Source organism: Mustela nigripes, chromosome 18 (assembly GCF_022355385.1).
Source record: "Mustela nigripes isolate SB6536 chromosome 18, MUSNIG.SB6536, whole genome shotgun sequence".
Classification (NCBI taxonomy): Eukaryota; Metazoa; Chordata; class Mammalia; order Carnivora; family Mustelidae; genus Mustela; species Mustela nigripes.
The window spans coordinates 21181787-21206609 of NC_081574.1; the positions used below are offsets into that span (position 1 = coordinate 21181787).

The following is a 24823-nucleotide window of genomic DNA, read 5'->3' on the forward strand; positions in this document are numbered from 1 at the left end:
TGTAAGGTGGTATTTCAGTGTGGTTTTGATTTGAATTTCCCTGATGACTAATGATGATGAATATTTTTTCATGTGTCTGTTAGCCATTCATGTCTTTCTTGGAGAAGTGTCTGTTCTTGTCTTCTGCCCATTTTTTGACTTGATTATTTTGGGGTTTTTTGGGGGGGGGTATTGAGTTTGAGAAGTTCTTTATAGATCTTGGATACCAACCCCTTACTGTAGTGTCATTTGCAGATGTCTTCTCTCATTCCCTGGGTTGCGTCTTTGTTTTGTTGACAGTTTTCTTTACTGTGCACAAGCTTTTTATCTTGATGAAGTCCCAAAAGTTCATTTTCGCTTGTTTCCTTTGCTGTTGGAGACTTGTGTGAAAGAAATTGCTCTGTCAGATGTCAGAGAGGTTACTGCCTACATTCTCCTCTAGAACTTTGGATTCTGATCTCACATTGAGGTCTTTCATCCATTTAGAGTTTTTTTTGTGTGTGTGTGTGTATCATGTAAGCAAATGTTTGAGTTTCATTTTTCAATATATAGCTGTCCAATTTTCCCAACACCATTTGTTGAAGAGGCTGTCTTTTTTCCATTGGATATTTTTTCCAGCTTTGTCAAAGATTAGTTGACCATGTTTCGAGTCTATATCTGGGCTCTTTATTCTGTTACATTGATCTATGTGTCTTTTTTTTTTTTTTTTTTTTAAGATTTATTTATTTATTTATTTGACAGAGAGAGAGAGAGATCACAAGTAGAGGGAGAGGCAGGCAGAAAGAGAGAGGGAAGCAGGCTCCCTGCTGAGCAGAGAGCCCAATGCGGGACTCGATCCCAGGACCCTGAGATCATGACCTGAGCCGAAGGCAGCAGCTTAACCCATTGAGCCACCCAGGCGCCCCTATGTGTCTGTTTTGGTGCCAATACCATACTGTCTTGGTGATAACAGCCTTGTAATATAGCTTGAATCAGGCAAGTGATGCCCCCAGCTTGCTTGCTTTCTCTTTTTCAACATTTTCCTTGATGATTCAGGGTCTTTTCTGGTTCCATACAAATTTTAGGGTTCTTTGTTCCATCACTTTGAAAGATGCCATTCGTTTTTTGGTCAGGATGGTGTTGAAAGTATAGTTTTCTCTGGGTAGTGTAGACATTTTAACAATGTTTATTCTTCTGATCCATGAGCATGGAATGTTTTTTTATCTTTTTCTGTCTTCTTCAACTTCTTTCATAAGTGTTCTGTAGTTTCTAGAGTATAGATCCTTCACCTCTTTGATTAGGTTTATTCCAAGGTATCTTAACAGTTTTTGGTGCTATTGTAAGTGGAATCAGTTCCCTAATTTCTCTCTCTACAGTTACATGTTAGTGTATAGGAAAGCAACTGATTTCTGTACATTGATTTTGTATCCTGCCACATTACTGAATTGCTGTATGAGTTCTAGTAATTTGGCAATGGAGTCTTTTGGGTTTTCTGAATAAAGTATTATGTCATCTGTAAAGAGAGAGAGTTTGACTTCTTTGCCATCTTGAATACATTTTATTTCTTTTTATTATCTTATTGATGTTGCTAGGATTTCCAGTAGTATGTTGAACAATAGTAGCAAGAGTGTGTATCCTTGTTGTGTTCCTGATCTTGGGGAAAGGCTGTCAGCTTTTCCCCATTGAGAATGATATTCGTTGTGGGCTTTTCATACATGATTTTTATGAAATTGAGGAATATTCCCTATATCCCTATACTCTGAAGAGTTTTAATCAGGAAAGGATACTGTTTTTTTGTCAAATGCTTTTCTGCGTCAATTGAGAGGACAATATGGTTCTTCTCTCTCTTCTTATTAATGTATTCTATCACATTGATTGATTTGTGATGTTGAACCACCTTTGTATCCCAAGATAAATTCCAGCTGGTTATGGTGGATAATCTTTGTTTAATGTACTGTTGGATCCTCTTAGCTAGGATCTTGTTGAGGATTTTGGCATCCGTATTCTTCAGGGATATTGGTCTGAAATTCTCCTTTTTGCGGGGTTCTTTGCCTGGTTTGGGAGATCAAGGTAGTGCTGGCATCATAGAATGAGTCTGGAAGTTTTCCTTCTGTTTCTATTTTTTGAAACAGCTTCAAGAGAATAGGTATTATTTATTTGAATATTTGGTAGAATCCATCAGGTCCTGCAACTTTGTTTTCTGAGAGGAGGTTTTTGATCATGGCTTCAGTCTCGTTACTGGTCTATTCAGGTTGTCAGTTTCTTCCGGTTTCACTCTTGGTAGTTTATAGGTTTCCAGGAAGGCATCCATTTCTTCCAGGTTACTCAATTTATTGGCATATAGCTGTTGATGATAATTTCTGATAATTGTTTCTATTTCCTTGGTGTTAGTCTTGATCTCTCCCCTTTCATTCATAATTTTATTAATTTGGGTTTTTCTTTTTTTTCTTTTGGATAAGTCTGGCTGGTGGTTTATTGATCTTACTGATTCTTTCAAAGAACCCGCTTCTAATTTTATTGATCTGCTTTACTGTATTTCTGGTTTCTCATTCATTGATCTCTTCTCTAATCTTAATTATTTCTCTTCTGGAGTGTGGCTTAGGCTTCATTTTTTACCCCCTCCAGTTCTTTAAGGTATAAAGTTAGTTGGTGAATTAGGGATCTTTCTCTTTTTTTTTTTTTTTTTGAGTGAAGCTTGGATGGTTATTTTTTACCCCTTAGGACTGCCTTTGCAATATCCCATAGGTTTTGGACTGATGTGTTTTCATTTTCATTGGTTTCTATGAATTGTATCAGTTCTTCTTTGACTTCCTGGTTGATTGTCTTTAGCTTCCAAGTGTTTGAATTTAATCCAAATTTTTTTCTTGTGAAAAAAATTTGAAAGCACTGTGGTCTGAGAATATGCAGGGAATAATCTCAGCCTTGTATCAGTTGAGACCTGATTTGTGACCAGTATGTGGTCTATTCTGGAGAACATTCCATGTGCACTCGAGAAGAATGAGTATTTTTTTGTTTTAGGGTGGAATGTTCTGTATATATCTATAAGGTTCATCTGGTCCAGTATGTTAATCTAAGCTCTTGTTTCTTTGTTGGTTTTCTGCTTAGATGATTTGTCTACTGCTGAGGGTGGAGTGTTGAGGTCTCCTACTATTAATGTATTATCATCAATATGTCTCTTTTTTTTTTAACATTTGGCTTCTTTAGTTGGCTGCTCCCATTTTGGGGGCATAGATATTTACATAAATAGATATTTAAATTACAGTTAGATCTCTTGTTGGATAGACCGTTTTAGCATGATATAGTACCCTTCTCTATCTCTAACTACAGTCTAGCTTAAAATCTAATTTGTCTGATTATGAGAATTGCTACCCTAGCTTTCTTTTGAGGTCGTTGGAATGAATAATAGTGCTCCATCCCTTCACTTTCAGTCTGGATGTATCTTTAGGTGCAAAATGAGTCTCTTGTAGACAGAGTATGAGTCGATCCTGTCTTTTTATCCAGTCTGCAACTCTGTGCCATTTCATGGGAGCCTGTAAGCCATTTACATTGACAGTGATTATTGAAAGATATAATTTTACTGTCATGTTGCCTGTGAAGCCCTTGTTTCTATAGATCTCTGTAAATTTCTGTTCTGTATCCCTCTTGGGGTCTTTCTCCTTTTATAGAACTCCCCCCCTTAATGTTTCTTGCAGGGCTCACATAGTCTTTCAGTTTCTGCCAGTCCTAGAAGCTCCTTGTCTCTCTATCTGTTCTGAATGACAGCCTTGCTGGGTAAGAATTGTTGGCTGCATAATATTCCATTTAGTACCCTAAATATGTCTTGTCAGCCCTTTCTGGCTTGCCAGGTCTCTGTGGACAGGTATGACATTATTCTGATGTTCCTCCCCCTGTATGTAAGGAATCTGTTCCCCTTAACTGCCGTTAACATGGTTTCCTTAGTTCTAAGATTTGTGAGTTTTATTGTTGCATGCTGGGGCATTGGTTTGTTCTCTTTGATCTTGGGATGGGTCCTTTCTGCCTCTAGGACATGAATGCTTGCTTCATTCCCCAGATTAGGGAAGTTCTCAGCTACTGTTTGCTCAAATATATCTTCTAGTCCTTCCTTTATCTCTATCCCCTCGGGGATCCCAATAATTCTGACAATGGAACATTTCGTGGCATCATTTATTTCTCCCATTGTGTTTTCATCGATTTTAAGGTGTTTGTTCCAGGCCTCCTCCTATTCCTTCTTTTCTATCAGTTTGTCCTCTAGATCACTAATTCGTTTTTCTGCCTTGGTTATCTTACCTGTTAGAGTATCTAGTTTAGATTGCATTCATTCATAGCATTTTTAAGTTCTGCCTGCTTAGCTCTCATTTCTGCTTTTAGAGAATCTATGTTGCCATTAATGGTTTTCTCCAGCCTAGCTATTGTCTTTATAACTGTTACCTTGAAGTCTATTTTTGACATCTTGCTTATATCCATATCCATTAGGTCTGCGGGAGAGACCATTGTCTCTGGTTCTTTTCTTTGTTGGGAGTTCCTCACCCAACCTAGTCATTTGTTGAGGGGTGTTTCAGGGAATGTACAGAGTTGAAAATACCAACCACAATGCAGGCAAGGTGTTCCTTGGGAAAATTCAGAGTGATCGGAAGCCACCACCAAGAAAACCCAGCCAAAATGAAACCCAAGAATCAAAATTTACAATATTTATAAAAAAAAAAAAAAAAGGAAAAAGACAAAATAAAGAAAAAAGAGGGAGTGAGTGGAGGGGTGGCTCTAATCTCTTAATGTCGGTGAGGTAGGGTGTTTCAGTTCTTCCAAGGCATATTTTGTTCTCTTTGTGAAAACACTTTTTCCCAGAGTTACAGGGAAATTAATGTGTGTGTGTGTGTGTATAATATTGAATAGGGAAAAAAGGACTATATTGAAGCTTCTATCTATATCTGTATATCTATATACATATATTTCTATATATGTATGTGTATGTGTATGTGTATCTGTATCTGTATGAAAACGAGAAAAATTAGTGTGAAACAGTAGAAGTTAAAAAGTTACTATGGAATATGTTGTATTAACATCTAGTTGAAATGCTCAGTAGGTAGAAAGAGAAAAACAGAAGAACCATGATAAAACTTAAAAAATGTTGTATCTAAGACATACATAGGCCATGAGGCAATACCAAGAGATCAGGGTGCTATTTTACCCTGGTGTTGGGGTTTTACAGTTTTCTAGGGACCCTTGGGTTGTTGTCCTCTTGTTCTTCCAGCTTATCTTCTAGGGGAGGGACCTGCTGAATTGTTTTTCAGGCACTCCTGTTTAGTGGAGTTGCCCTGCCCTCACCAAGAGGCTGGGCTCCATGGAAACAGGTTTTTTGGCTTTTGTTTTCTGGTGGCTTTTGTTCTCTGACCTCTTTTTGCACCTTTCCAGAGGGTCAGGGCAAAGGATAATGTCCATGCCCAGACCTTTGCCCCAGAGGAGAGAAGCCACAGTTTGCTCCTTTCTGAATCTTCCAGAACACAAGCCTCCCACAGGCAGTGCATGTCCCTATCGATCCTCTTAGCAGTCGACCCAGGACCTGCTTGTCTCTGCCCCTTTTGTCTCCACAACTGCACGTGATCCCAGTTTGGGGAGGTGTGGGCTGCGGTTTAGGCAGGGGCTGTGGTAGCGGCAACGACGGCCAGTCCCCCAGGTCCACAGGCACAGGTCCACACAAGCAGCCATCCTAGTCCCGTCGGTTTGTCCCTGAAGTTCCTGGATTCTGTTCTAGTGCTGTTCTCTGCCGCTTCCCATTCCTCCACCATTCTTCTGTAGGCTATCACTGGTCCCCAGGTTCAGGACGTTTTTGCACTGGGTGTATTATTTTACTTTCCAATAGGTAGTTTCTTGTGGCCTCCTCCCCCATTCTGTTTATGCTCCAATATCTGTCCACACAATCATAACTCTCCTTTGTAGGTCTAGATTGAAGATCCTCTGTCCCCATAGAGATCCATATCTATCATCTTAAATCTCAGGCTGATTTTATGTGTGTTCAGACTAGCTTGGTAGAAATCCAGCTAAAGTAGGGGTCCAGTTGAAATAGAGTCCCTCAGTCTTCCAACATCTTGCCCCAAAACAAAGAATTTAAGATTTTAAAATAATAAGACAAACGCTAGTAAATTATGCTTGACATGGAAAATACTTTATTTCTCAGAATTCAAACTAAGAAAACTTAGTAAAAGTCCTGCTTAGTTTTTAGCTGTTTTCTGTGTATTGATGAAGCAGAGCAGTATCAAGTTTTAACTTTCAGTTTAACAAGAGTATTATTTTATTTTGTATGGAAATATATTCATATTATGTTTGCTGTCAGAATTAAAGGCCCAAAATCAAATATAATCAAATCCAAATAATTTGTTTTGAGATTGGATGAATTTCAACTAATACCTTTTTGTTAAGGTAAAATTTTTTTTAAGTAAGAATTATCCCAGTAATTAGCTGTAATACTTATTTTTCATACTGTCAGTCTGCCATTGTGCACTTACCTGTATGTTCTTTCCAACCACTACCTAAGCATGCTGCTCTGACCAAGTTACTGTCCCTTCTCCCATCTCTCTTCCGTCTGTCTTCCATTTCTTTTGATTTATCTTTTTTCTTCCTCTGATAGGTGCAGAGCAATTCACTGTCTTTTACCTTATCCCAGGGTAAGAGGCCTACCTCTCCTTCTCTCTCCTCCTCCTCCTTTTTTTTTTTTTTAAGCTTTTTTGGATTACAATTGATAGACAATACATTGAACACACTTGATATATGTATCAAGGAGTTTGACATATGTACACATCTGTGATTCTGTTAACATAAAGTACCAAACACATGCAGCACCTTCAAAAAATTTCCTAGTTTTTTTTGCATGTGTGTATAGGTTGTGATACAAACACTTAACATGAGATCTGTCCTTTTTAACATATTTTAAAGGTCATAATACTCTACTGTTAACCATAGATACTGTGTTGTACAGCAGATCTCTAGACCTTACTCATTATCCATCACTGGAACTTTATTTCCATTGAGCAACAATTATCCAGTTTCCCTCCCCAATCCCTGACAATAACCATTCTTTACTACTAGGAGTTTGACTATTTTTGATACCTCAAGCAAGTGGAATCATGCCATGTTTGTCCTTATGTGACTGGCTTATTTCACTCAGCATAACATTCTCAATGTTTATCCGTGCTGTCACAAGTGGGATTTCCTTCCTTTTTTTTAAGCAGTGGGCATCCTTTCTCAGAGCCTTACTGTGTTTTTTATGTAATGGCCAGAGGGTTTTTTTTGCTGTATTTAGTGGGGGGATTAGGGAAAAGCATGTCTATTTCATCTTTCTGGATAGTCTGTTTATCTTTTGTTATCTGTTTTATAAGTCTTTCGACTTATGAATGAAATGAAATATTTTATGCATATACATCAATTAATAATGAATACGTTCACCAAAAGAACTTGTAGCAGAAATTAATTTTGGCTAAGACGTAATCTCTTGCAATTCCGTTTATATGAAATACAAAGTAAAGAATGTTAACTCTGTGTAAATTTAAATTCCTATGTTTAATTGCAGAATCTTTTAGCTGAAAAAGTAGAACAACTGATGGAATGGAGTTCCAGGCGCTCAATCTTCCGAATGAATGGTGATAAATTCCGAAAATTTATAAAGGCACCACCTCGAAACTATTCTATGATTGTTATGTTCACTGCTCTTCAGCCTCAGCGGCAATGTTCTGTGTGCAGGTAATTTACGTATTCTAAAATAATTTCAAATTATTATCCTGTGCTTATGTATTTATTACATATATGTAAATCTGTATAATGGAATTCAGCAGCTGTTCAAGGTTATATATAGTCAGCTATACATGTGCATTTGAAAGTAAGCTCAAAATCAGGGGTGCTTGGGTGGCTCAGTTGGTTAAGCGTCTGATTCAGTTTCGGTTCAGGTTGTGATCTCATGGGTCCTGAGGTTGTGTCCTGGGTCAGGCTCTGTGCTCAGTGCAGAGTCCGCTTGAAATTTTCTCTCTCTCTCTGCTCCTCACCCTGCTCGTGAGTGTGCTCTCTCTCTCTCAAATATATAAATCTGTAAAAAGTATAAGCAAGCTCAAAATCAGTGCATTTTAGAAAATAATTCTTTTATTGCATAGAATACTGATAAAATCATGAAACAAATTTGCTTCTTTATATCCTGTATGAAGGTAAATATATGATAAAATTTGGTTCTGATATTGCCATATAGGTCACCTAATTATGTTTTACGGGTAGTGAAGTTACTCCTTAAACATATTCTTTTTTAATAGTTTAATAGAGAGGACACACTACAGAAGTCCACTTACCTTATATAACCTCCAGTGATTAGAAATTTCTCCCTACATTACAGAAGTAAATCATTTGAAATGAATGAAATATTTTTTAGTGGGAATGTACCAAGGAAAATTTTGGGTAAGCACAAATACGTATGCAACAATGCTTTAACAAATTTCTGATTTTGAAATAATTGTAGGTTCACAATTGTAAGAAATGATACAGAGAGATCTAACATATCTTTTATTCAGTGTCCCCCAGTGGTAACATCTTGCAAAACTACAGTATAATATCACAAGCAGGGTATTGGTATTGATATACAGTTCCATCACCATAAGAACCCTCCTCTTGCCCTTGATAGCCACACCCACCCACCCATTCCCATTCCCCTCCCACACCCTAAATTAGTACCCCATTGTGTTGTTTCAGTAATGTGATGGGAGTGGAATCCTATCCTTGATGATCTTTTGGGTTTTGCTTTTAATAACATAATTCCTTCAAAATCCATCCAAATTGTCGCATTTATCAATAGTCATTCTTTTTATTACTTTGTAAAATTTCATGGTATGAATGTACTGCAGTTTGTTTAACCATCCATCTGTTATAGAGCATCTCAGTTGTTTCTGATTTTTGACTATTACGAATACAACTGTTATGAACATCCTGGTACAGATTTTTCTGTGAAATTAAGGTTTCATTTCTCCATGATAGCTGGGTTGTTTGGTAGTTGTATGTTTAGCCCTATAAGAAACTGCCAAAATGTTTTATAGAGAGCTGTATTATTTTACATTTCCTCTAGCAGTGTGAATATTCTAGATTTTCCATATCCTCACCAGCATTTGTCATTATTTTATTTTACTCATTTTTGTAGGTATGTAGTGATAACTCATTATGGTTTTATTTTGCATTTTCCTAATGGAAATGGTGTTAATCTTTTCATTTGATTATTTGTTATTTGTATGTCACATCTTTGATAAACTATCTGTTCATGTCTTTTGCCCATTTCTAATTGGATTTTTTCCTGAGTTTTGAGAGTTCTTTATGTATTGTAGATTCTAGTCCTTTGTCAGACATGTAGTTTTCAAATATTTTCTCCTAGTCTGTGGCTTATCTTTCCATGTTCATGACTTATCTTTTGCACATTTTAATTTATGAGTCCAGTTTACCAGTTCCTGTTTTACAGCTTTACTTTTCTTATCTAGTTGAACTCTGTCTAGCCCTATATCCTGAAGTTTTTCTCTAATTTTTTTCCTTAAAGGTTTAGTTTTTTGTTTTATATTTTAATCTCATCATTGGAAGTAAGTATTTAATCTTTAGTCTTTAATGATGGTACTAGCTGTAAGATTTTTGAAGATTTTTTTTTTTTTTTTTTTTTTTTACCAAGTTAAGGAAGCTCTCTACTAGTTTGCTAAGAGTTTTGATCCTGAATGGGTATTGGATTTTATCAAATTTTTTGGTGTGATTTGATAGGATTTTTCATTTTTAGGTGCTTGATACAGTGCTTTATAGTAATTGATTTTGGTATATTGAACCAGCCTTGCATTTTGGAATATATCCTACTTGATTATGGTATATTATTCTCTTTATGTATTGTTAGATTCTGTTTACTAATTTACAGATTTCTAATAGACTAATAATAGTCTATTAGAAATTTGTATCTAAGTTCATGTGAGATATGTATCTGTACTTTTCATTTTTTTATACTGCTTTTTGTCTAGTTTGTTATTAGCCTAATAGTGGCCTCATAAAATGAGCTGGGAAATTTCCTTCCTTATTTACTTTCTAGAAGCGATTGTGTAAAATTAAACAATTTTAGAAGATTATGTTAATTTTTCTTTAAATATTTGATAGAAATCTTCATTGAAACCATCTGGGCCTCATGATTTTAAATTACATATTTCATTTCCTCAGTGGCTAAGGATGGTTCAGGTTGTCTCTTGGCTGAATGCTTTTTCTCTTTGAGAATACTTTTTATGTGGTGGTTCCACATAGTGACTCTTCACATTGTATATTTATATGTATACTTTTAGGATTTAAATCATTGTGAATTCTGGTGGAATTTGAAGTTATTAGTAACATGGGTCAATGAAAAAAAATTGTTTCTTTCAGACTAGTTTGCAGAAAGGGAATTCCAGTGTCTCACCATTTTCTAGAAAAATCTTAAGATGTGATAATGACTGTATGTGGGGCGCATGTCTAAAAGTGGGTAGAGAAGATGGTAAGCAAAATTATTTTGAGGGGCACTTGGGCGGCTCAGCTAAGTGTCTGCCTTTGGTTCCATCCTGGGATCAAGCCCCACAGCAGGCTCACTGCTCAGCAGGGAGTCCGATTATCCCTCTGTCCCTCCCCATGCTCGTGCTTTCTCTCTCTTGCTCTCTCTCAAATAAATAAAAATAAAATCTTTTTTTTTTTTTTAAAGTATTTTGAAAACCAGCATTGCAGATGATTTTGCTTTCTCCTTCTGTCTTACACAGGGCCAGCTCTCGAGTTGGCATTAAGAGTGTTGTCATAATTGGGCTAGCACATTTGGATAAGACTGTATACCTTCAAGGATGCCATAAAACCTACTCAGACAAAAACACTACCTTAATTGGCATTTTGATGTAACAGTTACGTTTCCACTAAAAATATGTCTTACTGTTATTACTGAAGTATGTATGTAACTTCACCATTAGATAAAGTTGTATGTATTGTGATGATATAAACTTCAACATACTGTTAAATGGTGTATCCATTAGGTATTATTTTACTTAATGGATTATGTAGTTAAATGAATTGCTGAACACAGAGTCTTAATTTTTTAATGACACATAGGTCAAATAACCCATTTTTTACAGCCTATTTTGTAATAAACTTGAAAATTTTAGAAAAGTCTTAGATTTATAAGAGAAAAAGGAAGTTATTAGGAAAAGTTAAGATAACTTTAGAGAAGAGAAAATAGATGAAGGTTTAGAAGAAAATAAAAAGTGAAAAGCAGACAAGGATCCCAAACCCAGAATTCCTACCCCTCACCCCCATTCGAATTCTGACTTAATTGTTTTGGTGTAGGGCCAAAGCATTGACATTAAAAAAAAAAAAAAAAAAAAAAAAGATCTCTACGTAATTCTAGTGTGCAACCAGTATAGAGAAGGGGAAGGTAAAAAGCAGATACATGACTCATAGGTTTCATTCATGTACTTTCACTGAGGAGCAGTGGGAATGGGAAGGTTTAACTTGAAGGTTTAACTATAGCCTTGAGAATCCTTTTGAAAATATGATCCCCAAATTCTGTAGAATTTGTAGAATCTGTAGAATTTAATGATTTTGTTCTCCAGTACACAGCAGTGAAGGAGAAAGAACTCTCTCCTTAGAGGTTAACATATTTGGTTTATGGTGTGAAGTAGATTAGGCAAATGATTTGAGAGTGCTAGCGAGAGTATATTTGAAAGATAGAACTCTGGGTTCAGATTTGGCTGTGGTGGTCAGAGGAAGCTGGGGATAGCTAATAAATTAGATGTGATATAAGAAAGCTAAATTCTCACAAGAGTGAAAAACAGGTTTTATATAAAAGTAGGGTGGGATTGAAAATTAGGAAGTAGGTACAAAAGGTTTTTTTTTTAAATAAGTAAATTACTGAAGTATAATGTAGATGGTTGTTTATTTTGTAGAGACATTTGAGGAACTATAACACTGGTAATATCTTGATTATAAATATGTATTTGAATTTACTCAGGATGATAATGGTTTTGGAGAGGAAAAAATTAAGTGAGCGGATAGAGGGATATCTTGGACTTTATTAGATGAAGATGACAAATTTATACTACAGCATAATATAAATCTCAAAGAAGGTCATTAAATAATTGAGGTTCAGGCGTACTCTTTGATCTATTATTGAGCCAAGGGAGTACTAAGTGTATTTCATATGATAGTGGGCATGTGGATCAAACAGATCCTAAGGTGACAACTATGATGGAATATAGAGAGAAGATTCAAGAAAAATTTTCAAGAAAAATTATTCAAATTTTATTTCTCTATTATAAAGAAATAATATTTATTTTCTTTTATTCTCTATTAAGCCTCAAGGGGAGATGCAGATTCATTGAGAAAGGCAACCCATCATCAGTAGCCATCTTTTTTTTTTTTTTAAAAAAGATGAATTAAATTTTCCTGAATCTTTCTGTGTTATTGGAATTTTTGACCATTTTTATAGTACTGCTATAATTTTTATAATTCTACAGAATCATTGAAAAGTGCACAGGTATAATTTTTTTTCCTAGCTATAATTTAAAAATCTTAGTGCTTTCCTCTGTGAGATATTTCTGCTTTACTTTCTTTTTTAATGAAAGGTGAAATTTTCTTTTAGAGTTGACTCATACCTAGATTTGCCAGTTGCTTTTCTTTCCTGAAAGGCTAGTGAATGAGCTATTGGCTTCCTGTAAGCCCTCTCACTAAATCATTCTGCTTTTCCTTCTTACAAGTTAGTTTATTAACAAATTTCAGAATTCAGTTCTCACCTTCCTCAATGCTAATGTCAAACTCCTTGGCCAAATGAAGTTGTTAATGAAGACTATTCAGTACAATTCTCACCTCCCCTGAGTGTTCACTCCAAACTTCCTTTATCAGATTGTCCTGTAATTGCTAAATCTAGTAGGTGTATTCTACCACACAGTTACTCATTTCTTCCAGCATACACTAAAAATCCTAGGAACAAAATATCCTTTTCTAAGGTTATAATTATGGATCAATAGATGCAGGAAAAAAAAATTCAAGTGAAGGAAAATACATGTAGAATCAAGGAGGGTACATGTATAATAGAAGTTTTGGTGACTTGTTGGAGACTAGTATCTTATTGGACTCAATAAATGAAAAAAATTAGCAATTATAAATATATTTTTTACAAGGAGCATGAAAAAATATACTGACATATGAATGTTACCTGGATAACATCCTTCCTTCTCTAAATATAATAAGTATGTATAAACTATTGGGGTCCCATTATTCAGTTATTATATATACATTCTCACTAGTCAAGAAGGTAGGCCTGAAAAAACCCGTTTTATAGATGAGAACATCAAAGCTGATAGGTTATATAATTTATCTACAGCCACAAAGCTAATACCTGTCAGGGCTGAGTTTTGGAACTCCAGAGCTAGTAGAGTTTAATATTTCCCTTAAGTGTACCTGGTTTTGTTTTTGTTGTTGTTGTTTTTGCTTTTACCCGGTGAACTGTAATTTCCATTTTGATTTTGCAATCCCATCTAAGATTACTAATCATAGGACAGGGATCCATCAGCAAGTATTTCTTAAACTCATTAGATCATGAAAAGCTTTCATTCAGAGGAGCCATCTCTTAAACAGGGCCTGGCAATTTAGATGGCTGGCCAAAACTATGTGGAAAAGAGCTCATCAGCCTTTTGTTTTACTACAGTGAGGTTACAGCTTAGGAGATTAGATTCTAAAGTGAACACAGAAGGTGAAAATGATGTATAAATAAAATTACTCTTGTACAAAACTTGATGTACTTAAAGTGCTTTATAAATGGCTTTGGGACCATAACTTCATCATTTCCTCTTTTCCTTAGTTTTTCTCCATGGACTTAATTCTTAAGTTTTCCTCATATGCTTGGCTACCTGAACAGAGTATTTTTGACAAAGACTGGCAAACTCTTGATATTCACACATTCTTTGCCTGGGTAGTGAGAACTGTTTCAGGCTTGCTTGAGTCCACGAGTAGTGTATCTCAGGTTATTGCTGAGCTTCATCTAGTTTAATGTGTTTTGTTTTTTTTTAAGTGAAAGCATATATATATATATGACTTTATAAATTTGGTTCTAGGTGTCTCTTCCTGAGATTGGATAGCCCCAACTCTTTTAGTATTTTCAATGAACACTTACTCTCTCTGTGACATTATAGCATTGTTGGAGCTCTTGGTGTTTTCCATATTCCAAATTCCATTTCCATGTTTATAAGCCCAGCTTTAGTCCCCCATCTTTTAAATTTCAAACATACAAAAGCTGAAACAGTAATACAAGGATACCAGTCTACTGTTTACCAACATTCTCTATTTATTAACCATTTTGCCATATTTTGCTTTCATTCTTTTATTAAGTACAGGTCAAAAATGTGTCCCATATCACCAAATATATCTATAATTTTTAGACACAAAAATATCACCACTGAGTACTGCAGTATGCAACTTTTCAGAAAGGGATTATCTTACATAATCAGAAGACCATTATCACTTTGAAGAGAATTGACATTAATTCAATGATCTATTCTTCTTATACTCTCCATTTATAAATTTTGCATTTGTCTTCAAAATGTCTTTTGTTTCTTATTGTTTTGTTTCAGTTTTCAAAAATCTGAAATGGAAGTATGGTGACATAAATTTGTTTCAGGTGTGTAACAGAGTGATTTGACATTTCTGTACATGACCATAAGTGTTGTTACCACTTGTCACCAAAGTTACTGCCTTATTATTGACTGTATTCCCTATGCTGTACTTTATTTTATTTTATTTTTTTAAAGATTTTTTATTTATTAATTTGACAGAGAGAAATCACAAGTAGATGGAGAGGCAGCCAGAGAGAGAGAGAGAGAGGGAAGCAGGCTCCCTGCTGAGCAGAGGGCCCGATGCGGGACTCGATCCCAGGACCCTGAGATCATGACCTGAGCTGAAGGCAGTGGCTTAACCCACTGAGCCACCCAGGCGCCCCCTATGCTGTACTTTATTTTTTAATGTATGTTTGAAACTTAGTCTTTTGTTTATTTTTAAGATGTTTTTTACTTCAGAGAGAGACCGGGAGAGACAGAGGGAGAATGAGAAAGTCAAATCATATGATAATTGTCTTTGTCTGTTTCATTTAGTATAATCTCTAGTGTATCCATGTTGTGGATGGCAAAATTTTATTCTTTTTTAAGACTGAGTAATACATCATTGTGTATATACTGTATCTTTTTAATCCAGTCATCTATCAATGGACACTATGTTGTTTTCATACCTTGGATATTGGAAATAATGCTTCAATGAACATAAGCCTGCCTATATTCTTCTGAATTGGTGTTTTCTGTTTCTGGATAAATCCTCATAAGTGGAATTACTAGGTAATTTGGTATTTTACTTTTTTAATTTTTTGAGGAACCTCCATTTCTATGGTGGTTTGCACAAATTTACATTCCCACCAACAGTGCACAAGTTTCCTTTTCTCTACAGTCTCACCAACACTTGTTATTTCTTGTCTTCTCGGTACTAGCCATTCTGACTGGTGTGAGGTGATACCCAATGTGATTTGGATTTGTGTTTCCCTGTGTCTTTTGGCCATATGTACGTCTTCTTTGGAGAAATGTCTATTCAAGTCCTCTGCCCATTGTTTAATTAGACTGTTTTTGTTTCCTTGATGTTGAGGGTTTTTTTTTTTTTTTTTTGCTGCTGTTGTTCTATTATTTTTTTTCTTTTTTACTAACTGGGTGATTTTTTTTTTCTTAAATTTTAATAACATATAATGAATTACTTGTTTCAGGATACAGGACTGTGATTTACCAGTCTTATACAAGTCATAGCACTCACCATAGCACATACCCTCCCCAGTGTCCCATTTCCCAGCCACCCCATCTCTCCCCATTCACCTCCACTCCAGCAACCCTCAGTTTGTTCCCTGAGATTGAGTCTCATATGGTCTGTCTCCCTCTCTTCCCCTTTGATCCTCTGGCTTGTTTCTCAAATTGAGATCATATGAGATCATGTGATAAATGTCGCTCTCTGACTCACTTCTTTCGCTTGGCATAATACTGTCTAGTTCCAACCATGTTGTAGCAAACAGCAAGATTTCTTTTTTTGATACCTGCATTATATTCCATTGTATATATATACACCACATCATCTTTATCCATTTATCTATTGATGGACATCTGGGCTCTTATCATAGTTTGGTTATTGTGGACATTGCTTCTATAAACATGGGGTGCAAGTGCCCCTTTGGATCACTACATTTGTATCTTTGGGGTAAATACCCAGTAGTGCAAATTGCTGAGTTGTAGGGTAGCTCTGTTTTCAACTTTTTGAGGAACCTCCATACTGTTTTCCAGAGTGGTTGTACCAGCTTGTACTCCCACCAATACTGTAGGAGGGTTCCCCTTTCTCCACATCCTCACCAACACCTGTCATTTCCTGCATGGTTAATTTTAGCCATTCTGAGTGGTGTCAGGTGGTATCTCACTGTGGTTTTGATTTGTACTTCCCTGATGCTGAGTGATGTTGAGCACTTTTTCATGTGTCTGTTGGCCATTTGGATGTCTTCTTTGCAGAAATGCATGTTCATGTCTTCTGTCCATTTCTTGATTGGATTCTTTGTTTTCTGGGTGTTGAGTTGGTAAGTTCTTTATAGATTTTGGATACTAGTTTTTTATCTGCTATGTCATTTGCAAACAAATATCCTCTCCCATTCTGTCTGTTGTCTTTTGGTTTTATAGACTGTTTCCTTTGCTGTTCAGAAGCTTTTTATCTTGATGAAGTCCCAATAGGTCATTTTTGCCCTGTTTCCCTTGCCTTTGGAATTGTATCTGGGGAGAATTTGCTGTGGCTGAGGTCAAAGAGATTGCCGCCTGTGTTCTCCTCAAGGATCTTGATGAATTCCTGTCTCACACTGAGGTCTTTCATCCATTTTGAGTCTATTTTTGTGTAAGGTGTAAGGAATTGGTCCAGTTTCTTTCTTCTGCATGTGGCTTCCCAATTTTCCCAACATTTGTTGAGGAGACTTTTTTCCATTGGACATTCTTCCCTGCTTTGTTGAAGATTAGTTGACCGCAGAGTTGAGGGTCCATTTCTGGGCTCTCTATTCTGTTCTGTTGATCTGTGTGTCTGTTTTTGTGCCAGTACCATACTGTCTTGGTGACGACAGCTTTGTAATAGAGCTTGGAGTCCGTAATTGTGATGCTACCAGCATTGGTTTTTTTCAACACTCCTTTAGCTATTTGGGGTCTTTTCTGGTTACATACAAATTTTAGGATTATTTGTTCCATTTCTGTGAAAAAGGTTGATGGTATTTTTATAGGGATTGCATTAAATGTGTGGATTGCTCTAGGTAGCATAGACATTTTCACAATATTTGTTCTTCCAATCCCTGAGCATGGAATGGTTTTTCTATTTCTTTGTGTCTTCCTCAGTTTCTTTCATGAGTATTCTGTAGTTTTCTGAGTACAGTTTCTTTGCCTCTCTGGTTTGGTTTATTCCTAGGTATCTTATGGTTTTGGGTGCAATTGTAAATGGGATCAGCTCCTCAATTTCTTTCTTCTATGTTGTTGTTGGGGTATAGAAATGTAACTGATTTCTTGGCATTGGTTTTATATCCTGCCACTTTGAATTGCTGTATTAGTTGTAAAAATTTTGAGGTGGAGTCTTCTGTGTTTTACACCTAAAATAGATCATCTCCAAGAGTGAGAGTTTGACTTCTTTGCCAATTCGGATGTCTTCTATTTCTTTTTGTTGTCTGATTGCTGAGTCCAGGGCTTCTAGTACTATGTTGAATAGCAGTGGTGATAGTGGACATCCCTGCCATGTTCCTGACCTTAGGGGAAAAGCACTCAGTTTTTCCCCATTGGGAATGATACTTGTTGTGGATTTTCTATGGATGGCTGTTACAATATTGAGGTATTTATCCTGTATCCCTACACTGTGTAGAGTTTTAGTCAAGAACGGATGTATACTTTGTCAAATGCTTTTTCTGCATCTATTGAGAGGATTATATGGTTCATGTTCTTTCTCTTATTACTGTATTATTATTAATGTACTGTTTTACATTGATTGATATGTGGACGTTGAACCACCTTACAGCCCAGGAATAAGTCCCACTTGGTCATGGTAAATAATCCTTTTAATGTACTGTTGGATTCTATTAGCTAGGATTTTGGTGAGGAGTTTTACGTCCATGTTCATCAGGGAGATTGGTCTATAATTCTCCTTTTTGATGGAGTCTTTGTCTGCTTTTGGGATCAAAGTAATGCTGGCCACATAAAATGAATTTGGAAGTTTTTCTTCTGTTTCTATTTTTTTTTTTTTTTGGAACAGTTTCAGGAGAATAGGTATTAGTTCTTCTTTAAATGTTTGATAGAATTCCCCTGGGAAGCCATGTGGTCCTGGGCTCTTGTTTTTTAGGAGATTTTTTTATTACTGCTTCAATTTCCTTGCTAGGTATGGGTTTATTCAGGTTTTCTATTTCTTCCTGATTCAGTTTTGGTAGTTTATGTGTCTCTAGGAATGCATACAGATTGTTTTTTTCATATTGTCTAGTTTGTTGGCTTGTAGCTGCTCATAATATGTTCTTATAATTGTCTGTGTTTTGTTTGTGCTGGTTGTTATCTCTTTTATTCATGAAATTCTTTTATTTATTTCGGTCCTTTCTCTTTTGTTTTGATAAGTCTGGCTAGGAGTTTATCACTCTTATTCTTTCAAACAACCAAAGAACCAAAGTTCCTTAAAGTCCCCTACTATTATTGTATTATTGTCAATGTTTTTCTTTGATTTTGTTATTAATTGGCTTATATAATTGGCTGCTCCCATGTTAGAGGCATAAATATTTATAATTTTTAGGTCTTATTTTTGAATAGACCCTTTAAATATGATATAGTGTCCTTCCTCATCTCTTATTACAGTCTTTGATTTAAAATCTAATTTGTTTGATATAAAGATTGTTACCCCAGCTTGTTCTTGATGTCCATTAGCGTGGTAAATTGTTTTCCCTTCCTCAGTTTAAATCTGGAGGTGTCTGGAGGTCTAAAATGAGTATAGTGCAGACAGCATATTGTTGGGTGTTGTCTTTTTATCTGATACTGTGTCTTTTGATTGTGGCATTTATCTCATTTACATTCAGGGTAACTATTAAAAGATATGAATTTAGTGCCATTGTATTGTTTATAATGTGACTGTTACTATGTAATGTATCTGTTCCTTTCTGGGCTATGTTACTTTTAGGCTTTCTCTTTGTTTAAAGGATTCCTTTCAGTGTTTCTTATAGGGCTGGTTTGTTGACCACGAATTCTTTTAGTTGCTGTTTGTCCTGAAGGCTTGTTACCTTTTTTATATTCAGTGACAGCCTAGCTGGATATAATATTCTGGGCTGCATATTTTTATCCTTTAGTACCCTGAATATATCATGCCAGTCCTTTCTGGCTTGCCAGGTCTCTGTGGATAGGTGTGTTGCCAATCTTTATGTTTCTACCAATGTAGGTTACAGACCTCTTGTCCTCAGCTGCTTTTAGGATGTTCTCTTTGTCTCTGAGATCTGTAAGTTTTACTATTAGTTGTCAGGCTATTGATCTATTTTTATTGATTTTGAAGGGGTCTCTGTGCCTCCTGGATTTTGATGCCTGTCCCAAATTAGGGAAGTTCTTTGCTATAATTTGTTCCAGTATACCTTCTGCCCCTCTCTGTCTTTCTCCTTCTGGGATCTTAGTTACTCTAATATTGTTTTGCTTTACAGTATTGCTTATCTATTGAATTCTCCCTTGTGATCCAGTAGTTGTTTATCTCTTTATTTTCTCAGCTTCTTTATTTTCCATCATTTGGTCTTCTATATCACTTTCTTCTGCCTCATTATTGCTAGCAGTTAGAACCTCCATTTTTTATTGCACCTCATTAATAGCCTTTTTGATTTCAACTTGGTTAGATTTTATTTATCCAGAAAGGGATTTTCACATATCATCTATGCATTTTTCAAGCCTAGTTAGTATCTTTATAATTGTTATTCTGTAGTTATTCAGAACTCCAGATCTGACATCTTACTAGTATCCATGTTGATTAGCTTCCTGGCAGTTGATAGTGCCTCCTGTTCTTTTTTCTTTTCTTTTCGAGGTGATTTTTTTCCATTTTGTTATTTGTACATTTTGACATTTTTCCATTTTGTCCAGAGAAGAATAGATGAATGAGGGAACAAAATGCTAAAAGGGTAACAACGACCCCAGAAAAATACATAGTAACAAATCAGAAGGGTCCCATAATGGCAGGGTAGGAGGGACAAAAAAAACAACAACAACAAAAAAAGAATATGATTGGTTTCGTGAATAGAACAGAACCACACACTAGATTTTGGTTGTATTTTGGTGTGTTAGAAGTAACTGCCTCCCAAACTTTTATAGAAAGAGAAACATATATATACAAAAATAAGGGTAAATACAATGAAGGAATGGGATATGACTATAAAAATGAAAATTAAAAAGGATTTTACATAAGGAATTGATAAGATAAGAAATTGGTTGAAAAGAGAAAGAAGCAATTTTTTAAAAAATGGAGAAAATCAGGCAGGTGAATAGCCATCCACTAGATTTAGGGTATATCTTGGTCTGTTAGAAGAATCTACATCCCAAAATTTTAAAGAAAGAAAAACATCTATACAAAAAAATAAAGTTAAATAAAATGAAGGGATAGGATATGACTGTAAAAATGAAAATTAAAGGTTTTCAAAAAAGGAATTAAGTTGGTTGAAAAAGAGAAATTTTAAAGGAAATAGAAAAAAAATTAAGAAAATTTTAAAAATTAACTTTGAAAGACTAAAGAACCATGGGGAAAAAGCCATGAATTCTATGTGCTATATTACCCCAGCGCTGGAGATTTGCAGTTCTCGATTGGTAAACTTGGTCTTGGCTGGATGTTCTTGCTGATCTTCTGGGGGAGGGGGCCTGTTGCAGTGATTCTCAAATGGTTTTGCTGGAGGTGGAATTGCACCACCCTTGCAAGGGGTTGGGCTATGTAATCTGCTCGGGTTTGCTCTTGGTAGCTTTTGTTCCCTGAAAGCTTTCCATAAAGCTTGAGAGGATGAGAATGAAAATGGCGGCCTCCCAGTGTCTGGCCCAGAGGAGTCAAGAGCTTGGGGCCCCACTTCTCAGTGGGCCCTCAGAGAAAAGTAGTCAATCACTCCTGTGATTGACTGTCTCCCTGCTCTCTAGCTGCAGTCTGTTCTCAGCCAGTCTTGTGTCCAAGCATTTCTGTCTTTGGCATGTGACCCCGTTTGGAGTCTCCAAAACCAGCAGATTCCTTTGGTGTTCTCCTATACCAATCCTCCTGGAGGAGGACAGGGTATCTCCAACTGTCTGCTGCTTGTTTGGTCCCTGCTCGAAGTGCTGTGGCCCTACTATGCTGTGGATTTTGGTTACGGCAACCCTGAGCTGAGAGCCCACTCCTTGGCTCAGTCTTTGCGGCCAGCTTCCCCACTCCAACACCTGGGAGCTCTGCTGCATTCAGACACCCTCAGTCCTTCTGTTATCCTGGAGTCCTGAGACCACAGTGTTCCAGCAAGGGTTCTACCTCCCATGTAGCTACTGGGGCAATGTCCCTCTTGGGAGAAGGCTTCTAAAAGCCCCAATTTTGTGCTTTGCCGCTTTATCACTTGTGAGTAGCCAGTTAACAGAGGTTCCCTGCCCCCGCAGTCTCTCTTCCTGTATATTGCCTCAGACTTACTTCTTTGTGTGTCCTGCTTTCCAGAAGTGGTTGATTTTCTGTGCATAGAGTCTTGCTGCTATTCTTTTCTTTGATCTCTCGTTGAGTACACAGGTGTTCACAGTGGTTTGCTATCTAGCTGAAATCCTAGGACCAGAGGAACTTTAGGTCTCCCACTCTCTGGCATCTTTGGAGCCCTCCTCGATGTTGAGTTGTATGAGTTTTTTTTTATATATATTTTGTATATTAACCCCTTATTAGATATATCATTTGTAAGTATCTTCTAGTCAGTTTGTTACATTGTTTTGTTGATTTCCTTACATTAATTTCCTTCATTGTACAAAGCTTTTTATTTTGATGTGATCCCAGTTGTTTCTTTTTGCTTTTGTTTCCTCTGCCTAAGGAGACAGATGAAAAAAAAAATTTGCTAAGACCCATATCCAAGAAATTATTGCCTATGTGATCTTCAAGGAATTTTACAGCTTCATAAAAGGTCTTACATTTAGATCTTTAAAGGATTTTGAGCTTATTTTTATATATGGTATAAGAAAGTGGGTCCAGTTTTGTTCTTTTGTAGAGATGTTTTTCTCCCCATTGTATATGCTTGACTCCTTTGTTGTAGATGAATTGACCATATACATGTTAGTTTATTTTTGCGTTCTCTGTTCTTTTTCATTGATCTATATGTCTGTTTTTGTGGCAGTACCCATACATTTTTGATTACTGTAGCTTTGTAGTAGATTTTGAAATCTAGGTTATGTTACTTTTAGCTTTGTTCTTCCTTCTCAAGATTGCTTTGGTGCTTTGGGGTCTTTTGTGGCTCCATACAAATTTTTAGGATTATTTCTTCTAGTACTGTGAAAAATGCTGTTGCTTTTTGATTGGGATTTCATTGAATCTGTAGAATGCTTTGGGTAGTCCGTGAGCATGGAATATCTTGCCATTTGTTTGTGTTGCCTTTAGTTTCTTACATCAGTTTTTTTATAGTTTTCAGATTACAGGTCTTTTAACATTTTAGTTTATTCCTAGATGTTTTATTCTTTTGGGTGCAATTTGTAAATGTAATTGTTTTATTAATTTCTCTTCCTACTACTTCATTAGGGTATAGAAATAGAACTGATTTCTATGTATTAATTTTACATCCTGGGACACTACTGAATTCATTTATTCTAAGTTTTTTTGTGGAGTCTTTATGGTGGAGCCTTTCTATGAATAGCATCATGTCATCTTCAGATAGTGACAACTCTACTTTTTCCTTACTGATTTGGATGCCTTTTCTTTTTCTTATCTGATTGTTATAGCTTAAGCTATATGCTTCTTAAACGTTAAATACTAGGTGGTCTCTTAAGACCGACCCATCCTTAGGTACAGTTTACTGTGGTATTGAGGGATGTTAAGATAGTATTAGATTTTCACAAGAGAAGCACAGTCCTAAGGAGTATATATTGTGCCCCAATGAAGTGTTGTTTACAGTTATTGAGGTTTCTGAAGTGGGACCTACCTCATTTAAGGGGCACTGCTTGACAGTGCTCCCAGTGTAGTCTTTTGACTGGTTGGTAGATTTGGGGTTCCCTACTCAGTTTGCATGATTAAATTGTGTACCTGATTTTAGACAGCCTACCTGTCTACCTGACTACCTGAGGATAGTCTAACTTGTTTTATTTGCCCATGCTACTAATATGATATCCCTGTCTGCTTCCAGGAGACAACAGCCATGGAATGGGCTAAGAGGAACATCTAGAAAGGTTGATTGGTATTTTGTATGGATGTCCAGTAGCCATTAATGTTTTCCATAAATTCCTCAAGCTTAAGAATGGCAATCGAAGTTAGAACCTTTTGGTAGAAGATGGCAGGTCCAGCACTTGGTTAATTTAAAGGTGCTTGAATTTTTTAGGAGAGCTGCAGCTGGGTGTGTGTTTTTACTGTGAGGAAGTCTCCAGGAGTGGTTCTAAAGAGAAAAAGATTATGTCCTCTTTTTTCTTTACCTCCCAGGGTCTGAGGTACAGACCCTGGAGCACACCGAGATTACTCTTAGCCTTTTACCTAAAATTAGTGTCCCCCATCCTCTTCGATCTTTTTAGTCCAACTTTTAAGTCCTGCCTTTTCACTTTTATTTTTTGTTCTCTCACCTGTTTTAAATTCTTTTCAATAGTGTCCTTTATTACATTTTCAGTTAACTCTGGTTTTTGAGCAGTAAGTAATGCAGTGTTCATTTCTGCAAGGATTCCACTTTGTTTAGCTTTGTTTTCTCCTTGTATTGGTTTTTATTCATCTCTCATGTAACATCTTTCTATTTTTATTCACTTCTATTTTGAGCTTTTGGATTTCTGGTTTGAGATTTTTTTAATCCTCAAATGCTTATTTAATGATGCCTAATATAAGTTGGAATACTGTGTTTTATTTTCCTCTTCATGGTTGTTTTTTCAAGTAAATTTTTTTATCAGTTGAAGAATTATGCTTCTTACTTTTGTTTTCTTTTTATAGTAGTGTTGTGTGGATGCCACTGGCTATTTGTTGCTTCTAAAATATTTTTCTTTTTTAGACTAGAAATAACAATTTATACATGGAGGTGATGGTGAGACTTCTGAGTAGCCTACTAATTTTTTTAAAGTTTTATTTTTAAGTAATCTCTACATCCAACATGGGGCTCCAATCCCAAGGTCAGAAGTCACATGCTCTACTGACTGAGCCAGCCAGGCCTCCCTAGGATACTAGTTTTTGAATTTGTTAATCCAGGAACCATTTTCTCTTTATAAAACAGAGTAGGGTGAACATAGCAGTTTTCTCCTTTACCTTTTTCTCTTTTTCTCTCTTTTCCTTTTTTTTTTTTTTTTTTTGTGCAGTAGTATCTTCTAATTCTAAAATAATTTCATGTTTCCATAGGTTCTGTATGTTTCATAATGTGCTTCTCCCTTTCACTGTATCACCAAGCCTCTAAGGACTGTCTGCCTCTTCTCTGTTGCCTCTCATTTCCCACAAAGTGGTACCTTCTTAAGACTGCTGTGTTTGTTCCTGTGTACTTGTAAGCTTCTTCTTTTACACTGGTTAGCAGCCACTTTCTTATCTATCAAGTCTTAGACCTCGTCTCAATATTGCCTAATTCAGTCATTGTGATTTTATTTTTTTATTTTATTCATTCATTCATTCATTCATTCTTTCTTTCTTGGCA

General features: G+C 36.1%; 1 protein-coding gene across 3 annotated transcripts in view; it reads left to right on the forward strand.

Annotated features, from left to right (window-relative positions):
- The window catches only part of TUSC3 (tumor suppressor candidate 3), a 261179-nt gene that overhangs the window by 93679 nt on the left and 142677 nt on the right, over window positions 1-24823 (forward strand). For all 3 annotated transcript variants that reach the window (XM_059384047.1, XM_059384049.1, XM_059384048.1), the window contains exon 2: window positions 7520-7689. In XM_059384047.1, coding sequence (XP_059240030.1) covers window positions 7520-7689 — 170 coding nt within the window. The remainder of the gene's footprint in view (window positions 1-7519; window positions 7690-24823) is intronic.